At 48.2% G+C, this 18,453-nt stretch overlaps 1 protein-coding gene across 7 annotated transcripts in view; it reads right to left on the bottom strand.

Moving 5' to 3' along the window:
• LOC119448782 (general transcription factor IIH subunit 1) overlaps nucleotides 1-18,453 on the bottom strand; it is a 93,317-nt gene that overhangs the window by 26,268 nt on the left and 48,596 nt on the right. The window contains exons 3-4 of one of the 7 annotated variants that reach the window (XM_049665874.1): nucleotides 12,578-12,674; nucleotides 10,801-10,960 (exon numbers count right to left, since the gene is read on the bottom strand). The exons of 5 other annotated variants lie outside the window; for them this stretch is intronic. In XM_049665874.1, coding sequence (XP_049521831.1) covers nucleotides 10,801-10,960; nucleotides 12,578-12,674 — 257 coding nt within the window. The remainder of the gene's footprint in view (nucleotides 1-10,800; nucleotides 10,961-12,577; nucleotides 12,675-18,453) is intronic. One more of the 7 variants, XM_049665873.1, reaches the window with a different exon arrangement.

The following is an 18,453-nucleotide window of genomic DNA, read 5'->3' as shown; positions in this document are numbered from 1 at the left end:
CGATTGTCCTTCATACCCGATGCAACCTTCTTGAAGTTGATGGTGTGGCAGTTACAGCTCTTGTTGATACCGCCGCACAAATTTCTGTAATGAGCTCGAGCCTCTGTCGCCGCCTCCAGAAAGTCCTGACGCCCACTGCTTCATCTATCGTCCGAGCTGCCGACGGGAGTACACCTTCCATGCTTGGAAAGTGCACTGCACGCATCACCATTTCTGGTCGATACACATCTGTTCTTTTTGCTGTTCTGGAACAGTGCCCCCATAACCACATCCTTGGAATCGACTTTCTGTCCACACACGCTGCCCTTATCGAGTGCTCCGCGGGCCTTCTCTGGCTAGAACTCCCTTTGTGCTCCGGCAACGTCGATGCCGGCCCACCCCGCCTACACTCCGTCGAGTTTCTTCGACTACCTCCGCAAGCCGCAATATACGTCCAGCTTTCAGCATTTCCGCCCCTACCCGACAGCGACTACGTTGCCTGCCCTAATCCTGAGGTCACATTGGCACGCAACGTTGCGCTCCCCTATACGGTGGTGACAGTTACAAACAATGGCACCTCTTTTCCCATCCTCAATTTTGGCTTCTCGATGCAAGTTCTTCCTCGCGACATATCACGCTCATGTGACCCCATTGGCTGGCCACACGGTTTCTGCCCTAACCATAGAACCTCAACCGGATTTTTCCCCGCCGTCATCGCAGTCAGGTTCGTACTGCGACCACTTTGCCTGCATGATATCAGGAGATCTCACGCCAGCACAGTCCGCTGCCCTTCGCCGCGTGCTGGTTTCCTACCAGGATATCTTTGACTTTGGCGACCGTCCTCTGGGCCAGACTTCCGTCGTCACCCAACGCATTCATACCGGCGATGTGAGTCCTATTCACCGAAAGCCTTACCATGTGTCAGCTCCGGAGCATGCTGTCCTCCAATAGGAAGTGGCGAAAATGCTGGGCAAAGGCATAATTGAACCTTCATGCAGTCCTTGGGCCTCGCCCGTCGTACTTGTGAAAAGAAGCACAATAGCTGGAGATTCTGTGTAGACTACCGCCACCTCAACCAGATTACCAAAAAGGATGTGTACCCTCACCCGCGTATTGATGATGCACTGGACTGCTTGCACGGCGCCAGATATTTCTCTTCCATCGACCTGCGCTCAGAATACTGGCAAATCGCTGTGGATGACCAATACCGCGAGAAGACCGCCTTCGTGGCTCCTGATGGCCTCTATCAATTTAAAGTGATGCCTTTTGGCCTATGTAACGCTCCTGCTACTTTCGAGTTTATGATGGACTCTCTTCTTCGAGTCATCAAGTGGTCCATATGCCTTTGCTACCTGGATGATGTTATCGTTTTTTTCGACTACGTTTGAAAACCATCTCACTCGCCTGTCCACCGTCCTTGATGTTTTTCGCCGTGCTCGTCTTCAGCTTAACTCGTCGAAATGTCGCTTTGGTTACCGTCAAATCTGCGTAATCGGCCACCTTGTTGACGCTGCAGGCGTGCAGCCTGACCCTGACAAAGTCCGTGCGGTTAGTCAGTTCCCTACTCCACGGTCGGCCAAGGACGTCCACAGTTTTCTTAGCCTGTGCTTGTACTTCCGTCGTATTGTCCAGAACTTCGTGGAAGTGGCCCGCCCCCTCACTGGCCTACTCAAGAAGGACGTCATCTTCACTTGGAGTCGCAAACAAGCGGACGCCTTTTCAACGCTTGTTGCCATCCTAACGAACCCACCTGTTCTAGCACATTTTGACCCGTCAGCCAGCATGGATGTTTGTACCGACGCCAGTGGCCACGTTATAGGCGCCGTCCTTGCACAACAGCAGCACGGCCTCCACCGCATGGGCGCTTATGCAAGCTGCATTCTGTTGCCGTCGGAGCAAAATTACTCCATCACAGAACGCGAGTGCTTAGCTCTCGTCTGGGCCATCGCAAAATTCCGACCATACCTGTATGGCAGGCACTTCTCAGTTATTACAGACCACCGCACTTTGTTGGCTTTCCTCGCTCAAGGACCCCACTGGTCGCCTTGGGTGTTGGGCACTCCGCTTGCAAGAGTACTCATTTTCTGTGTTCTACAAATCTGGACGGCTTCACCAAGACGCCAACTGCTTGTCGCGATACCCGGTCAATCCCCCTGATACACTGGAAGATGAACCTGACACCTTCGTTTTGACCATTACAGACTTCGTTCACATAGCTGACGAACAGCGCCGTGACTCATCTTTGCGGCCTATTATAGACGGTCTCAACTCACCACACCCAGACCCTTCCCTACGGATGTTTGTGCTCCACAACGACACCTTACACTGCTACAACGCCCGGCCTGACGGCACTGAGCTCTTACTTGTTACCGCGCATCTTCACTCTACTGTTTTGCGCCAGCTTCACGATGCACCGATGGCCAGACACCTAGGCGTGTCACGCACGTATGATCGCATCCGTAGGTGCTCTTTTGGCCTGGTCTCTACCATTCCGTGCGACAGTACGTTGCGGCTTGTGACCTCTGCCAGAGATGCAAGACTCCTGCCCTACTGCCTTCTGGCAGCCTTCAGCCCCTCGATATCCCTGATGAACCATTTTTCAGGGTGGGACTCAATCTTCTAGGGCCTTTCCCCATGTCAACCACTCGCAATAGATGGGTTGCAGTCGCTACTGACCACGCAACGCGGTACGGTGTTACACGAGCACTTCCCACCAGCTGTGCTACTGATGTAGCCGATTTCATTCTTCACGACATCATCCTGCGCCACAGTGCTCCTCGTGAGTTAATCACGGACCGCGGCCGCTGCTTCCTGTCCAAAGTAGTCGACGACATTCTTCGTTCTTGCTCGACCAATCACAAGTTCACCACTGCGTACCATCCTCATGACAAACGGCCTTACTGAAAGCCTCAACCGTACTCTCACAGATATGCTTGCTATGTACGTGTCTGAGGACCACCGAGACTGGGACATTAACTTGCCTTTTGTGACCTTCGCCTACAACTCTTCTCGTCACGACACAGCTGGCTACTCACCATTTTATCTACTGTTTGGCTACGACCCACCATTGCTTATGGACACCATACTTCATCCTCACGCAGACACATCCTCTGCATATGCTCGTGATGCTCTTGCCCGTGCTGACATCGCCCGCCAGGTTGCCCGCGATCGCTTGTCGGCTTCACAGGTCAATCAAAGATGTCTCTATGACCGCCGACACCGGGAAGTAAACTTCCCTCCAGGATCGCTCGTCTTGCTGTGGTTCCCGTCACGTCGCGTTGGCCTATGCGAAAAACTCCTGTCCCATTATGCTGGCCCTTACCGCGTCGTATGCAAAGTCACTAATGTGACCTATGAAATCGCTCTGCTAAATCCTAAGCCAGCCTCTGCAACAATTGCGAGTGACATAGTCCATGTCTCACGTCTTAAACCGTACCACTCTCGGCCCAGACCCTAATTGCACCGGGACGATGCTTCTGCCGCCAGCGGGTAATGTCACGAGAGACGATCCTGTGGTCAGTGCTTAGACGATGACGACGACGACGGCGTGGCTTTCTGGTGTGCACGCACTCTTCTGAACTATTGCTGTAGCGTTGTGCACCTTACCTTGTAAATATATCCATAGTATATACAATCTTCCCAAAACGATATCTTTACATCGACAGTACGAAACAAAGCCTGCGAAGCTTTCAGGTCCACTCTGCCTCCTCAGCTAATAGCATCGCCCACAGTGGGATGACGCTATCAGCCATCTTGGCTCACCCATACATTGTACCCTCTGCAGATTACCTTCAAAATAAGGTGCGAGGGCCACGAGAAAACAAAAAAGCGAGCCACCGCCCCCACATTTTTGGCCAGCCATTTGAATATTGTGCCTGGTGCAAGACATTGAAACACAATGAAAGAAGTTAACTCGTTGCCTACGAAATACTGCCACCAAGCAAGAAGACCCAACCGCTTACCTTCCCACTTGTTTTACTGAAAGATGTTGCATGTCTTATTCAAACTTGCAGCACAATTCCAATCAGAAGTGTTTCAATATGTATGCGACACATTGTAAATATCATTACTTTCATCAATGCTTTTACAGTTAATGCACTATCATGGCATACACAATTGTGTACACAGTGCCTGAAAGGGCTAAGTGCGGTTTCCACACTAGCACAGCAGAGAGCAAAGCACACCATCACCTGCTTGATGGTGCTGGTGTTTTTTGCCACACATAGGCAACAGTCCCACGTAAAACAATACATCAAATGTTTGTCACTGTGAAGACGATGATCTGAGTAGCGCTCGTGTTGTCGTTCTGCCATGTTGCCTGCAGCCATCTCTCTCTGTATATATCTTGTAAATATAATTTTCCTATCCCTTTTTGCTACTCTCATCCCCATGGCAATTTGGTGGAGGTGCGGGTTCCCCACACATAGCGGAGCTCTGCAGCGGCAGACGCTTGGCTTTATCCACGATGGCGGAAGAGGTGTCTGCACCCACCGAGGCGGCTGCAACGACAACGGTCGTCCTGGCTCAGCTAAAAGACCCAAACACATTCTGCGGGACTGACAATGTCGACATCGAGGACTGGCTACCCCTGTACAAGTGTGCAAGTAAGAATAATGACTGGGATGAGACGATCATGTTGGCAAACATGTTATTTTACATCAAAGGAACCGCGAAGGTGTGGTTTGAGAATAATGAAGACAATATTGGGAGCTGGGATGCATGCAACGAAAAGATGCATTCCCTGTTCAGCAAGTCCACAAGTAGAAAAGCAGCAGCAAAGAAGGAGCTGGCATCTCATGCGCAGACAGCGACAGAGTCATACCTGAATTATATACAGTATAGACCACTTATAACGTAACCGCTTGTAGTGCAGGACCGGATATAGTGCGGCCTTTTCAGCCTCCCATTAATTTTCCCATAGCACTCTTACACGTATCGCTTATAGTGCAGTTGCGGGAAACGAAATACCGGTTACAGTGCGGCTGCCTGGGAGTACGGAAGTCAGCGGAGACGGCAAACGCTCCCCTCAAACGGGCGCCCCAAGGGGTGCTCGAGGAAGAAAGAGACGAAGTGGAAGAGAAGGGCACGTGGTGCGAACGAACAGCCAGTGAGGCTGAAACCAGAATCTTGAGTGCGAGTCGTGAAATATCACGGCTCGCACTCAAGAATATCAGGGCTTCCCTGCCGCCCAGGGGGGAAATATCAGGGCGGCAGGGAAGCGGATTTCACCTCGGCAACTCCGCCGCTTCGTTGGCTCCCCTCGCCCTCCCTCGTACCTCCCTCACTTTCGACTGTCACCGTGCGCGCCCGCCGGCCGGCCCAGCGCCAGCTCCCCGAAGTTTCGTTTTCTGCCGTTATCGGGAAGCGGGCGTTGGCCGGCCTGGGACAGCGCCGCTGCTTCCCTCTGCACCGTAGCCGCAGCTTGCAAGTTCAACACGTGACTAGTAAGTAGAGGAAGCATAAAGGAGAAAGAAGGGTTCACTGCCATTTCTACGCGTGGCTATGGTAGCGTGGCTGAGACGTCGGCACGTACGCGCATGTTCCGGCGGAACGCAGAATCGGCGACCTTGCTATTTGAGAGAGGGTGAAATTTCCGCCGCATTTTTTTTTCTTTTTTTCTTTCTTGTTTTTTTTGTTCGCAACATTGAGGGGTCTCTCCTAAGCTTTTACTCTATGGCGGTGCCAGCGCAATGCTGGTCGGAGGCGCCGCCACGTGATTTGGTTCGAATTAACGAGATTTGACTGTAAACGTTCTAGCCGCATTCCTCGACTGTCGCATACGTGTGGCGGCTCGGTGCACATATTTTGCATATGTGCGGGCCTTGAAAATTGTTGCTTTGGTTATAGTGCGGTACCAGTTATAGTGCGGTACCGCTTATAGTGCGGATATTCACGACTCCGGCAACTTACGTTATAAGCGATCTACACTGTACAAGACTTGCTTGCCCTTTGCCACAAAGCCGACGACGGCAGGACGGAGTCTGAGAAAGTAGGCCACGTGTTAAAGGGCATAGCAGATGATGCCTTCAGCCTGCTAATCTCCAAAGACTGCAACACCATCGATGCCATCATCCAAAAGTGCAAAAGTGCATTGCCCATAATTTCCCTCGACTTCCGAACACAACAGCAACGTGGTCCTGCGAAGACGTACCTGAGCCGTCAGCGCCGCTCACCGTGGAACACGTGAAGAACATCCGACGTGAACTTGATGCTGTGTCTCCTGCTTCTACGTGCGGCCGTACCTGTGACCATAGCTCCCAGATAGTGCCACTAGTCCAAGCTATCGTTCATCAGGAGCTCTCCAATGCTGGCCTGGACTCTGTGTGCACCGCAGCTCCTTCCCAGTTAATCGACCGCCGTCCCTCACTTTCGCACGCCCAAGATCAAAGGCCGCCGTTCCGTACTCGCAACCCAGCCGAGTGGAGGACTGCTGATGACCGTCCCATTTGCTTTAACTGCCGTCGTATTGGACACGTGGCCTGCCATTGTAACAGCCAGTGTTATTGTTATCAGGATCCCTATGGAAACAACCGTCGCCCCGACATGGATCATGGCTGATTTCAGCTCTACCATGAGCATCCCCAAACCACCGCTGACAACGCTCCCTCCATGCCGTATTGTCGTTCGCCATCCCCACGTGGTCACCAGTCCCGTTCGCCGTTGTCGCGTCGCCAATCATCTCGCTCGCCCCCATTCCGCCGCCCTACGTCGCCAATTGAACGACTCCCTCAGGAAAACTAGACGATGCAGCTCCCAGAAGTGATGCTGCATCGACGACCCGCCTGCCAAATCCTCTGACCACACTGCAGAACAGACGGAACCTGATAGACATTTTAACACTGGATGACGCACATGTCGCTCTACTGGATACTGGGGCTCAGATATCAGTGATGAATTCGGAGCTTTGTCGCCGCCTTAAGAAGGTCCTAACACCACCCACAGTACTGCTCATTCATGTCGCCGATGGCGGAACATTTCCCGTGCTAGGGATGTACTCCGCGCAAATAAGTGTTGCTGACCGATCCACAAGCGTACTACTTGCCGTGCTCGAGAAACGCTCCCTTGACCTCATCCTCGGTATGGATTTTCTGTCTGACCATTCTGCCCTTATTGACTGTGGAACCGGCTTGCTTCAGCTAGACCCACCGTGCTACCATGACGCTCCTATTACACGCCAACCGCGCTTGTGCTCAGTCGATTACGTTCGTCTACCTCCTCAAGCCGTTATGTATGTGAACTTGCGATCTTGTTCTCCCATTCCCGATGGCGATTACATCTTGAGCCCGATCGTTGACATCTTATTCGGCAAAAACGTCGCTCTTCCTTACACTCTTATTAGAGTTACGGATAATCGCATGTCTCTACCCATACTGAACTATGCTGCTATGCTGAGCATGAAAGAATGCGCCAGAAAGACGGTGAAGACGACGATCTGAGTAGCGCTCGTGTTGTTGTTCTGCCATCTTGCCTGCAGCCGTCTCTCTCTGCATATATCTTGTAAATATAATTTTCCTATCCCTTTTTTGCTACTCTCATCCCCGTGGCAATATTGAACCTCAATATAACGAGGCATGTTAATACACAGTTTCAATATAGAGAAATTTCACTGCTGCCGCGAAGAAACACTGAGGCAATAAATGAAAACTGCCACTGACACAGATGGTCAAAAGGTTGAATTACATGTGGCTGTTCGTGAACGCACCTCTCAAATCGCACGCCGCTGAACAGGAGCAGCATAGCAGAAAGACCCTCTCACCATCCTGTTTTGTATAAAGTCCAAGCGTGATAGGATCCTATCGCGCCCTGCATGCTGTATACTGTAGGGTGAGCGCAAGCATATGAAGGTGAGCAGAGAACGGTGGCTTGATGTGCGCTTGTCTTCCCACGCGAGCAAGGGCAAGGAAGAAGAGGGGGGGGGGGGGTGTGAGTGCGCTGTATCTTTATCAAGCGCACTAGAGGGGGAAGGGTGGGGGGCAGGACAGCCTCCCCCTCTACCCTGGCTGTACTGCACGTGGCTGTCACTGCAGCTTAATGCATACGCAGCCCACACATTCTACCTTGGCGGTAATCTGCAGCGGGTGCAAAGGTAGAGCAAGCCGAGATAGCCACGGTTTCATGTGCGCTGTCATGTGCGTTTAGTGCTGAAGGTTGCATAATCTTGAGTTTCGAAGCAGCGTTAAAGCGAGACGCAGATGAAGCTTTAGCTCCCCTCTGCCTGCGCTTTCATGATAGTGTCGTGCCACTGCAAGAGACACTATCAGCCGTAAGAGTGGTGTTGACGCGAAAGTGCCGCAAGCTTCATTTCGTACAGCCGATGTAAAGACATCGCCAACATGGCATGAAAATGTATTTCTAGTACCCACTGAAAATTTGTTTTATTTTTTCCAATTGCCCGATAATTAAAAAACATTTTACAGCCCCTACTGTATAAAAACATCTCTCGGCAACTGTACTCACAAAAACGTCGAAATACAGTATAATAAAATTTTGATACAACAAAGTAATGAGCCAATTTTACCAACTTCATTATATCAAGGTTAATAATCTGTATTTACAATATGAAGCAGCATTTTTCAGTATAAAACTCCAATTGTTATGTAGTCACTCAGTAGTGGAACAGCCATTTCACCTTTCTGCGCAAGCCCTGGCGCAGGCAGAAAGACGATTTGGTGCAGCAGCAAGCACTTTTGACCTAGGGTCAAACGCACATATGCTTACCATACGCCATGCAAATTTTAACTGATATAGTCGATATGTTGTGGAGATGGGTTTGCACGAGGCTTACCTTGCGAGCGCGGTCACGAAAGGACATGACGCTCCTTCAGACTGCCGCACACAAAGGGTGCTGCGACCGGGTTTGTCGAATCTCTGATTCGGTGCGGAGAAGGCACCACAGGAAGATTGTCAACAAACGCGGGTTTATTAACCGAGTACGCAACACAGTGCGACAGTCACGGCTTGTGGCCAAAGGCTCACTGCAAGACTGAACAAGTATGCTGGCCTGCACTGAACATAACATCATGCAATACTCTCATGTCACACCATGCAAGTGAGGGAGTTTTTGAACAGCACAACTGCGCATGCGCAAGACGCAAAGAGGGTTTTGCGTTTGCGTCAACGACGCTATCACAGCGGCTCTTTACAAAGCCCTGCCATCACCCATAAACATAGAGAAAGCTAACGTTTAATCCTAGAATGGCACATCCACGTTCTGAAAACACTGCGGTACTATGCGGGTCCAATGAACACCGAAATAAAGCGCCAGCAAGATAGTACGGCGGCACTACATTGTACGTTCTTCAGAGCAAAATGCGGGAATGACAGACCGGATGACTCTGACTAGAACTCTCATGGGCCTCTGCTTCCTTCTACGATGATGATGATAGCGTGCTGTTGGTTTTGATTTTAGCTTTGCTAGCTGCGAAGCATCGACGTAAGGAGGGTTTCACTGGTATGCTTGCCTTGGTGCAGGCGCGTCGCAATTTTCCGCTAAAATGCCGTTTTTGCGCAGGATGGAGCAAAGGTCCACTTTCGGTGCAGTTTGGCGCAATTAGCACAGCTGTTCCACCACTGATCACTGATTAATTTTTTTGTGGAAAAGTTTGAAGCACTCAGCCATGTGAAGCATAGTGCCACACTTTTCACACTCTCAGCTGTTGTCACTTTTTTTTTGCACTACACACTTTGCACTGCCATGACAGATTTTATTTGCAAGAGTTCAGCAAAATCTGATGTAAGAAATGCACCCACTGTACTCCTTCAATGTGCATAGGTGTCAGAACGCTCACTGTGCCAGTGAAAACATTCTGCAAATATCAACTAAAAATGAAGTAATAAAACCACGCTGAAGTGGGCACCTAATGTCCCCTGTTGACATATTTAAACTTATCCAGCCTATACTGGCTGTTGTGCCATCTACGATTAAGTTGCTCAACTAACATCAACAACCCCCCCCCCCCCCCAACCATTGCCAATCTTTGGCAACATGGCCCCCCATTTTTTTTCTTTAGCAGCCTATGGGTTATGGGTTAATGGTCCAGCAGTAAACATACCATATTTACTCGCATAATGAAAGCACTCACCTAATGAATGCACCCCCCAGTTTTCCAATCAAATAGTGCTTTCTTTTTTCTTTTCCTGATAATTATCACACCTTGAACTCGCTGCAGTTAAGTTGGAGACACATGGTACAATTCGGTGTCTGATACAATACGTCATGCAGCGCACCAAGACGTGTGCCGTGCTAATTATGAATAAGACGCCGGTGACGTCAGCACCCGCCCCGCCTCGTTCCTGCCGATGAGGAGTCAAAAAATAGATTTAAGGCAGAACCAGTCCAATGCTTGGAGAGAGAGTCGCCACCAGCCGCCCCCGTCAGTCTGGTGCGCTCTTACTGCTACTTGTGTGCTATTTCCTGCTATATCTGCACATATGTGTAAAGCTTTTCGTCTCGTCTTCGTCTGCTCTAAGAGTCCGTCTCTCGTCCTCTAACCCAAAGTCACAATACAGGGCACATCCAAATTAGATGGTGGGCATTCGCTGCAGACGCAGGAATGAGGCACTTAGGACACTGGACAATGTCATCATATGGTTGACTCCATCCACAAGTGGTCCCGGCATGTCAGACACGGTATTGGACGCTGAATCGGACTGTTTGTCTCTTACATTTTAGTGGTGGCCACAGCAAAAAAAAATAACAAGAACTCTTACCTCACATATTGAATGCACCACCCAACTTTGCATTAATATTTGAGAAAGAGAATTTGCAATCTTTATGCGACTTAATATGGTACCAGCACCCTACATACTAGGTATACATACCGGCAGGGTAGGTCCTAAATATGGAGTCGATGATGTCAGCTGTGAGGTTGTACTTCAGGCCCTCTGTGCCATCTGTCTGTGGCTGGACGTCAACGAGAAACGCAGCTGAGACTCCAACGGGTTGTGACGAAGGGGCCACCTGAACGCTCCCAGCCTTTTTCTGTAGACCAGTATGAAATGACAGTGCAAAGCCTATGTCAGTAGGATTAACACACAAGTACTGACAGCTAACAAAATTAAATCCCATCACAATGTAAAGATAAGTACTATATTCCCTTTAGTCCCAAAGTACCCATTGTGTACATGCCTTGCTTTTGCCAGTTCTGTCCAGCAGTGGCAAAGAAAAAACCACAGACATTAAGCTGCTGGTCAACTGAACCCTCTGCTTACAAAATGCAACTCTATTTCACTTCAGCCTGCAACATATTCTTACACATGTCCAATTCATTCAAGACAATACCATGTGTGACGGTATGTTAAGCATGCCGCTTCCATCAGCATAGGCGTAAGAATGGTTTTTCTTTCCTCGTAATGCCTGCACATTAAGCTCCGAGCTGTAAATTCAAATTTTTAACAGAAAAAAAAAAAACATGACTGACTGCAGACTGAATCAAGATTTAATTGCTCTATAATTATGTGGATTAGTAATTAGAAAGTACAGTATGATTCTACCACCTTGACTTTCTTTCAGTAGGGTCTGCGGGGCCTCGGAATTAAATTTATTGAGAGGTCCATCACAATTTGTTACCGAGGAGGTTAGAGATATGTTGTGGCAAGGCACGTTACTTAATTTGGTACAAGGAGATTACTCCGACAGATAAGAAGTACTTCTACTGAGCTCCGCGAAGCCAAATTTATGAAATTTGCGTTCTCAGCAAGCTGCGAGCATTTGATGCAGTTATAGGAGTGTACAGTTTCATTCAAGAGTGATTAACTAACACTAGCGCAGTTCTACATTTAACTTATGCCCCTGCTACATGGGCAAGTGTCCATCCTCACACGACTCAACCTGAACTAGCCTATATCTAAAATTGAAGCAGAGAACCACAAAAGGTTTGGCCAGGTTCTCATCAAGATGACTGACTTCCCAACATCACTAGATGTGTGTACAAAACAGTAAGCTGGAATTTTATAGACAAGCAAGTTGTAATGGTTCCAGCCAGTAATTCGTGAGTGCAGAAGTCTGTATATTCATTCACACATTTTATGCCTTAGCGAAATGAATGCAGCACTTTCATTTCTACTGCAGATGTCTGTGTTGATGAAATGGGACCGTACACACCTTAATGCATCTGAGCCCACTATACTTCAGCAATACAAAAGGCTGCATGGTGTCAAGACTAAAATTGTATATTTGTGAATTTGTAGATAAAGTTAGGCATATATCTTAATACAGTCACTATGGCTGCTTTTGTATGGCATCTGATAGCGCACATCTGTGTGTGCCGATTCACCAAAGAATGTTTATTGCAATCCACAAAGCAGATTTTTGATGGGCCGGACTAAAGTTGAGTACGTTTTGAAACAATAGTGCACCATTGCTCCACCTGTAATGAGGTCGACCTGCAGTGACCCAAGCCCATTCTATAGTGTCAGCGTGACAGGAGCATACGTGGCACAAAATCAGCAGCATGGAAATTTGTGCAGGCTTTTGTGATCACAAGTTTGAAAACTAATAACTAAGAAGATGAAAAAAAAATGCTTTTTAATGTTTACGGGATGCTTTTAAAGTTTATGGATGCATTTAAAGTCAAGACAAAATAAGTGAAAAGCTCACTGGAGCGTGGTTGGCCCAAAACTCCTCTGGCGTGATCACCCGGCTGACAACCAAGTTCCTGTACAGCTCGAACAGGCGCGGGTCTTCCTGAAGGATCCTGAAGAAGGGTTCCAGTTCAATATGAATTCAATCAAGAATGGCAAAATAAGACAGCAAGAAAGTTCTGGCTATATAGCAGACTGAACAGAGGCAGTGAAAGAGCACTAAGATAAAAATTCAATGACAAACACCTCGGCACCTACACAGAAGGGTTACAATTTGGCTGAAATGGAGCTCTCTCAAATGTCAAACATAGGTATGCTGTCTTGTTAAGGGGGGACGTGGCTTTGAAAATCAACTTCCTGATTTCTTCATGGATTTTGATGAAAATTGGCACAAATGTTTAGAATGTCTCCCTGATACTTCCATGAAAGTTTCAGAGTGATACCTTGAGAACATTTTATTGAGCAGAATTTTTCTCGCTTGAACTTTCTGGAGGGCCTGGGGAGCTTAAAAAACATGATGGAAGGCTCGTTGAGTATTGACTGCATAGCTCAATGCGTGCTGAAGGTCGTGACAGTCTTACTTTTTTTTTTTCGCAACGCAAATTTTTTAGATAGTCATTTTTCAAGTTACCTTCGCACCAAGCACACTTTCAGGGTGAACGAATAGCCACGCCATAAATTTATAAAAAGTGAACATAAAAATGCGAGACTGTCTCGACCTGCACAGTAGTCCAAGAAACGTGACAAAAAAAACAGAATCGAAATAGGCTAAACGGTAACGAAGAAATCAGCTCCAGAAACTGAGCAGAAAGGCGAAAAAACAGTTTTGAGAAAACGGCTCTCAAAGTTGCACCTTCTCTTCAGTTCTCTAAAACGCACCAAAGTTGTTCTCTTTGATGTTTTTTTGTTATGTGGGGCTTCTTGGACATGTGGCCTCTGGTCTGCTGAGCCTTCGTTCTGCCTTTTTCATGTTTGTATGGCATTCTTTACTGCTGCTCCACAAAGAGCATGGTGCCTGGGTTTCAAACCAAGTGAGGTGCAGAACTATGTGGGCATAAATATACAGTAGTTCTAGCGTTGTATCTGCAGACAGCCTCATTGATAGCAGCCTCTAGTGCAGTCAGTGAGGCATTGTTTCTTTTGGTAGAATCGACCATGTTACTGAATGAAGGCTCTCAGCAGCCTTCTGAATCATCTTCCATTGACAATGGCTGTGGATGTTAGGAGAGCCACGGATAGAGAGGCAGCAATGCAGCTGCTAGGTGCTTTCCAGTCTGTACTTTTGTATCATGCCTCACTTCTGCAGCCAGGTGTCTGTGCCAGCCCAAGTGGCCTAGTGAACAGAGCTCATGATGAGGTTCTCTTTATGAAGGGGTGGTATGATAGGTATTGTTACGAGATATCGTGGCATTATGATAATAGAATCGGCGCGCGATGTGCTAAGCGCGGGTCCGAGGTGCCGATGTGCGAAATGCCTGGTCGCGGGTCCGCGGAATAGACGCTCGACGAGCTTAGTCGCGCAGTCCGAGGTGCCGATGCGCGAAATGCCTGGTCGCGGGTCCGAACGCTCGGTAAGCTCAATCGCGCAGTCCGAGGTGCCGACACGCGAAATGTCTAGCCGCGGGTCCGAGGAATAGACGCTCGAGGTGTCGACACTCCATGAGCGATGTGCCGACACGCGAAATGCCTAGCCGCGGGCTCGAGGAGTCGACGCTCGAGGTGCCGACGCGCGAAGTGCGTAGCCGCGGGTCCGAGGACTCGACCCTTGTTGAGCGATGTGCCGACGCGCGAAATGCGTAGCCGCGGGCTTGAGGAGTCGACGCTCGATTTGCTTAGTCGCGCAGTCGGAGGCGCCAACGCACGAAATGCTTAGGCAAGGATCCGAGAAGTCCGCGCGCGATGTGCTTCATCGCCGAGTCGGAGACGCCTACGCGCGAAAGGCTTAGCCGCGTGTCCGAGCATTCCGTGCCCGAAGCTCGGTCGCGAAGTTCGCGTCACCGATGCTCGGAATGCTTAGCCGCGAGTCTGAGACGTCCACAAAAAGCGGGATCGGCCACGCTACTGCGATGTCCGCGTAGCGCCCACTTTAACACTCGTCGAGATTACGGAAACTGTCCGGAGCTCGCGAGGAGACCGCAACAAGCGGAGCAGACGACGCCTTCACGGAGCGAGCACCGGACCAATGGCGAACCGCGCTGGGGTCACGTGGCGGGCGCGGCCAATCGGTGGCTCCGGCACGACCTTCAATCATTTGCTTTTTGTGTGCTTGTTTCTGTATGGAGGAGATAGCTGAAGCGGCAGATTTGAAGACGGAGAAATGCGCTTTCCAACGAGACCAAGATGGCGGCGCTCGGCTGCGCCGTTCCGGAGATATCGTGGCTTGAAAAACGCCGTTCTTTCGCGATTTCCACGCAATTTTTCGGCACCTTGGCTGATACAACAATTTTTTTAGAGCACTTCTACTTGGTTTTCAGTGATAATATTTCGGAATCAGATAGAATAAGAGTTACAGAAACTGAAAATGTGATTTTCAAAAAAATCAATTTTTTAGCCATTTTTCGCGATGCGAAAGCCGCGTCCCCCCTTAAAGGGACACTAAAGAGAAACAATAAGTCCCTTTAGATTGATAAAGTATTCTCACAAAACTTTATTTTCGTTAGCTTCGCTGTAATAGACTGATAGAAAAATGAAGGCCAAAGTACCGCATTTCTAATTTCGCGCCGAAACCCTGGCGCCGTTACGTTGGTCTGACGTCATGGATTTCAAAGTATTTTTTTCATGTTTTAGCATTTGTGGCTCAGCAAAAGTTTGCTAAGTTGAGTTTCTGGTCCTTTAGAAAAGATTCTATTCAATCTTTAACGACAAATAACTAACAAGGCCCGAGCAGACGCTGTCAAAATCCATGACATCACAGAGAGCTGGTGCGGGAGCATCAAGGCAGCATCGCCACCCGTCTTTCATCAATGCACCTTCTCTGGTTTAACAAGCCTCTTTTCACAGCAAGGGTGCCTTTTTTGGCAATGGATAAGGCTAATTTACTACTAAAGCTAAAATAATTTCTCTCTCCAGTGTCCTTCTGATGGCTCAAGGAATGTCCTCACTACAATGGTCCACACAGCATCCTTAAACAAAATCCCGCATTATAGGGCCCCTAAACAACCTCCGACATTTTTTTACACATTTCACCTAATCACGCACATTGTGTACAGAATGCCGTGACGATCCTCTTAGGCGAATGCGGCAGGGCTAAGCGGCGTAGGAACACTACAAATTTTTTTAAACGTCGCAGTTTCGCCCGAAAGGCGAAGCATCGATTGAAATAGCAAATTAGTGGACAGCTATACGAAGTAAGGATAGTAGTTTTATCGGCCGTATAAACTTGCAAACATAGGCGTACTAACTAAATTAATAAGCATGGTGTCATGCGTGCACAAGCAAACATGAACACATCTCACTCGATGACCGCGGAAACTCGCTGTCAAAACGCTCGAGTGAGTAAGCACAACAGCAGCAGCAAGCGAATTGACCCTTGCGCCGCCGCTCACATCAAGGCGAACTAAGCCGCGAGAACAAAGCGTAGGGCGGACTCTGTCCCTGCCACAGTTGGCTTGTCTCTGTGAAACACGGTGGAACGGTATCATGTTGCAAGTCTGGCAAAGTGCCGGCGATTAGCGGGGCCTCCTTCTTCTGTTTGCTTGCACTTTCTCTTTTCTATTTGTGCGGGGGGTTGTCAGGCCTCTAACAATGTATGGTAAACAAAATGGGCAATGATTGCATATCATTCACAACACAGGGTCAGGTCTATCGCCGCAGGCACTGCTTCGCAGGAGCACAGCAGCGACAGCAGGTAGCCCAAAAATGTGGAGTCGTGGTAACCGAATGTGGATGGTATTTTGAAACTAGAAAAAAAGTAAATGTGAACGTGATGTTGCTAATGACCACTGATCTCTGCCTAAACTAGAGATCACTCGAAGGAAGAGACATGAAAGAAACAAAGAAACGAGCAGCGGCTGCATTCTTCATGATGAAACGCCCTGTACGTCATTTTCAAAAATTCTTGCAGCTGCATATTTGTTATAGACTCATACACAACTGCCACTCTATTAGAAATTTTCGACTTCGGAGTAGTTTAGAAGCCCTTTTAAACACACATATTGAAATGCCATACTACAGTGACTAACTGCAGTACAGTGATTAGCCACTTCTCCCACCATAAGTCCATTTGCTCATAGTTCACCTACTTAATAAACCCACAACCACATTGGCTACTATGACTGCTATGAGCACTGCATATGCAGCTCAATTTCGCGTGTATACTCTGTTTCAGTAGTTCCTGCAGTAGAGCCAAGTGCGCGACCCACGAGCGCAGATTTTTGCACAGCCAGACGCAGTGCCACCGTTCGGAACTAAATGGACAAATAAATGGCCTTGATAAGTGTGGTCTTGTCGGCATGCTTTTACTTGGAAGCTTCTTTGCAAGTTTAAAAGTCTTTTTGTTTTATTTCTGCACGATTTTGCTTTGTTTTTTAATAAAGTATTTATTCAGGCTCTATGATACTGAAAATAGAGTTCTCCACTTCTTTCAATGGAAACGCATAGAGACCAAAAAAATTACTGCAAGGCATACATACATTATTTTCCTTTAAAATGTACAAATAATTACCTAATTTGGCAGTGGCTAAATTCATACATGTAAACGGCACAGCCACAAAATCACGGAGGACTCTCTCCTGGGCAGTGCTTCGTCCTTCGCAAGAATGGCATCCGTATACTTGCTCGTGTGGTATCGTTAGTATCGTCCCAAGCTGCTCCTTTACGCGAAAGGATCTAATAAGTTGGCATTGAACGTGCTTAGAGCATTGTGGAAGGAGCGCAGTAAACGTGCACAAATTCTAATTAAGAAAACAGCCGCACTTAAGGATGTCAGCGAGTGCACTGTGTACAAGTGGATGTTACGAGAGGGATCAAGAGATGGCGCCACCATCCCGTGCGACACAATGGACGAATGTACCTTCTGAACCCTTCGCTTCTGCCATCTCTGCAACCCTCCTTCTTCTCTGTATCTCGAAATATCTTGAAGACGCACGCCTTTTTGGTATCAGAGCAAATATGCAACGAATTTTGTACCGCTGCTACCACAACAGCTGATCTCGCTGCGCAGTTGCAGTCTTAGTATAGATGCTGCCGCCGCCTACGCTGCATCACTTGCAGCTAGCAGACGACAGGGCACAGAAGGGCAGCTTTAGGATGCGTTCGCACCCCTAATTGGGGAAAGAAGCCTGTAGCTTCCACAGTGCTGCACGGAACTACTGAAACAAAGTATAGTGCCAGGAGCAAAAGTGTCAACACCGTGATTGAAGGGACTAACAGAGTCTTGTGTTCCAAAGCTACACACAGGCCACGACAACACACTGTAGTGGGAGCTGCAAATTATTTTGATCGTCTGAAGTTCTTTAACACAGTAAAATTTCACTAGGGGCAGATTTTTTCCATTGCTTGCTTTATCAGAATTAAGCTTGCCAGAGACAGGAATCAAGCCGAAAACTCTCTTCTCAGCTGTTCTCAAGTGAATTTCAGATCTATAAGCACTCAATCTGTCTCTTGGTTTGCGTCCAGCAGGTGTCATCATTTACACTATCTTGAATGGGAAGGCAACTTCAAATTTCTTTCATTCTTTTTTTTTTCTTTTTTTGTTGTGCAAGTTCATAACAAGAAAATGTTTTTGTGGACTGCATTCACAAAGCAAGGCTAATCCTAGGTGGCTTGTTGCTGAAGCCAAAAGAGCAATTCAGAATTTGCATGCAGCACGAGAATGCCACAGTGGCCTTGCTGTGGCACATTTTGCAGCACTGTGTATGACTCAGAGACAAATATGCCACCATAACAAACTTT

The sequence above is a fragment of the Dermacentor silvarum genome, chromosome 4 (assembly GCF_013339745.2).
Source record: "Dermacentor silvarum isolate Dsil-2018 chromosome 4, BIME_Dsil_1.4, whole genome shotgun sequence".
NCBI lineage: Eukaryota > Metazoa > Arthropoda > Arachnida > Ixodida > Ixodidae > Dermacentor > Dermacentor silvarum.
The sequence above is the reverse complement of the archived record's forward strand: the minus strand, read 5'-3'. Positions and strand labels throughout refer to the sequence as shown.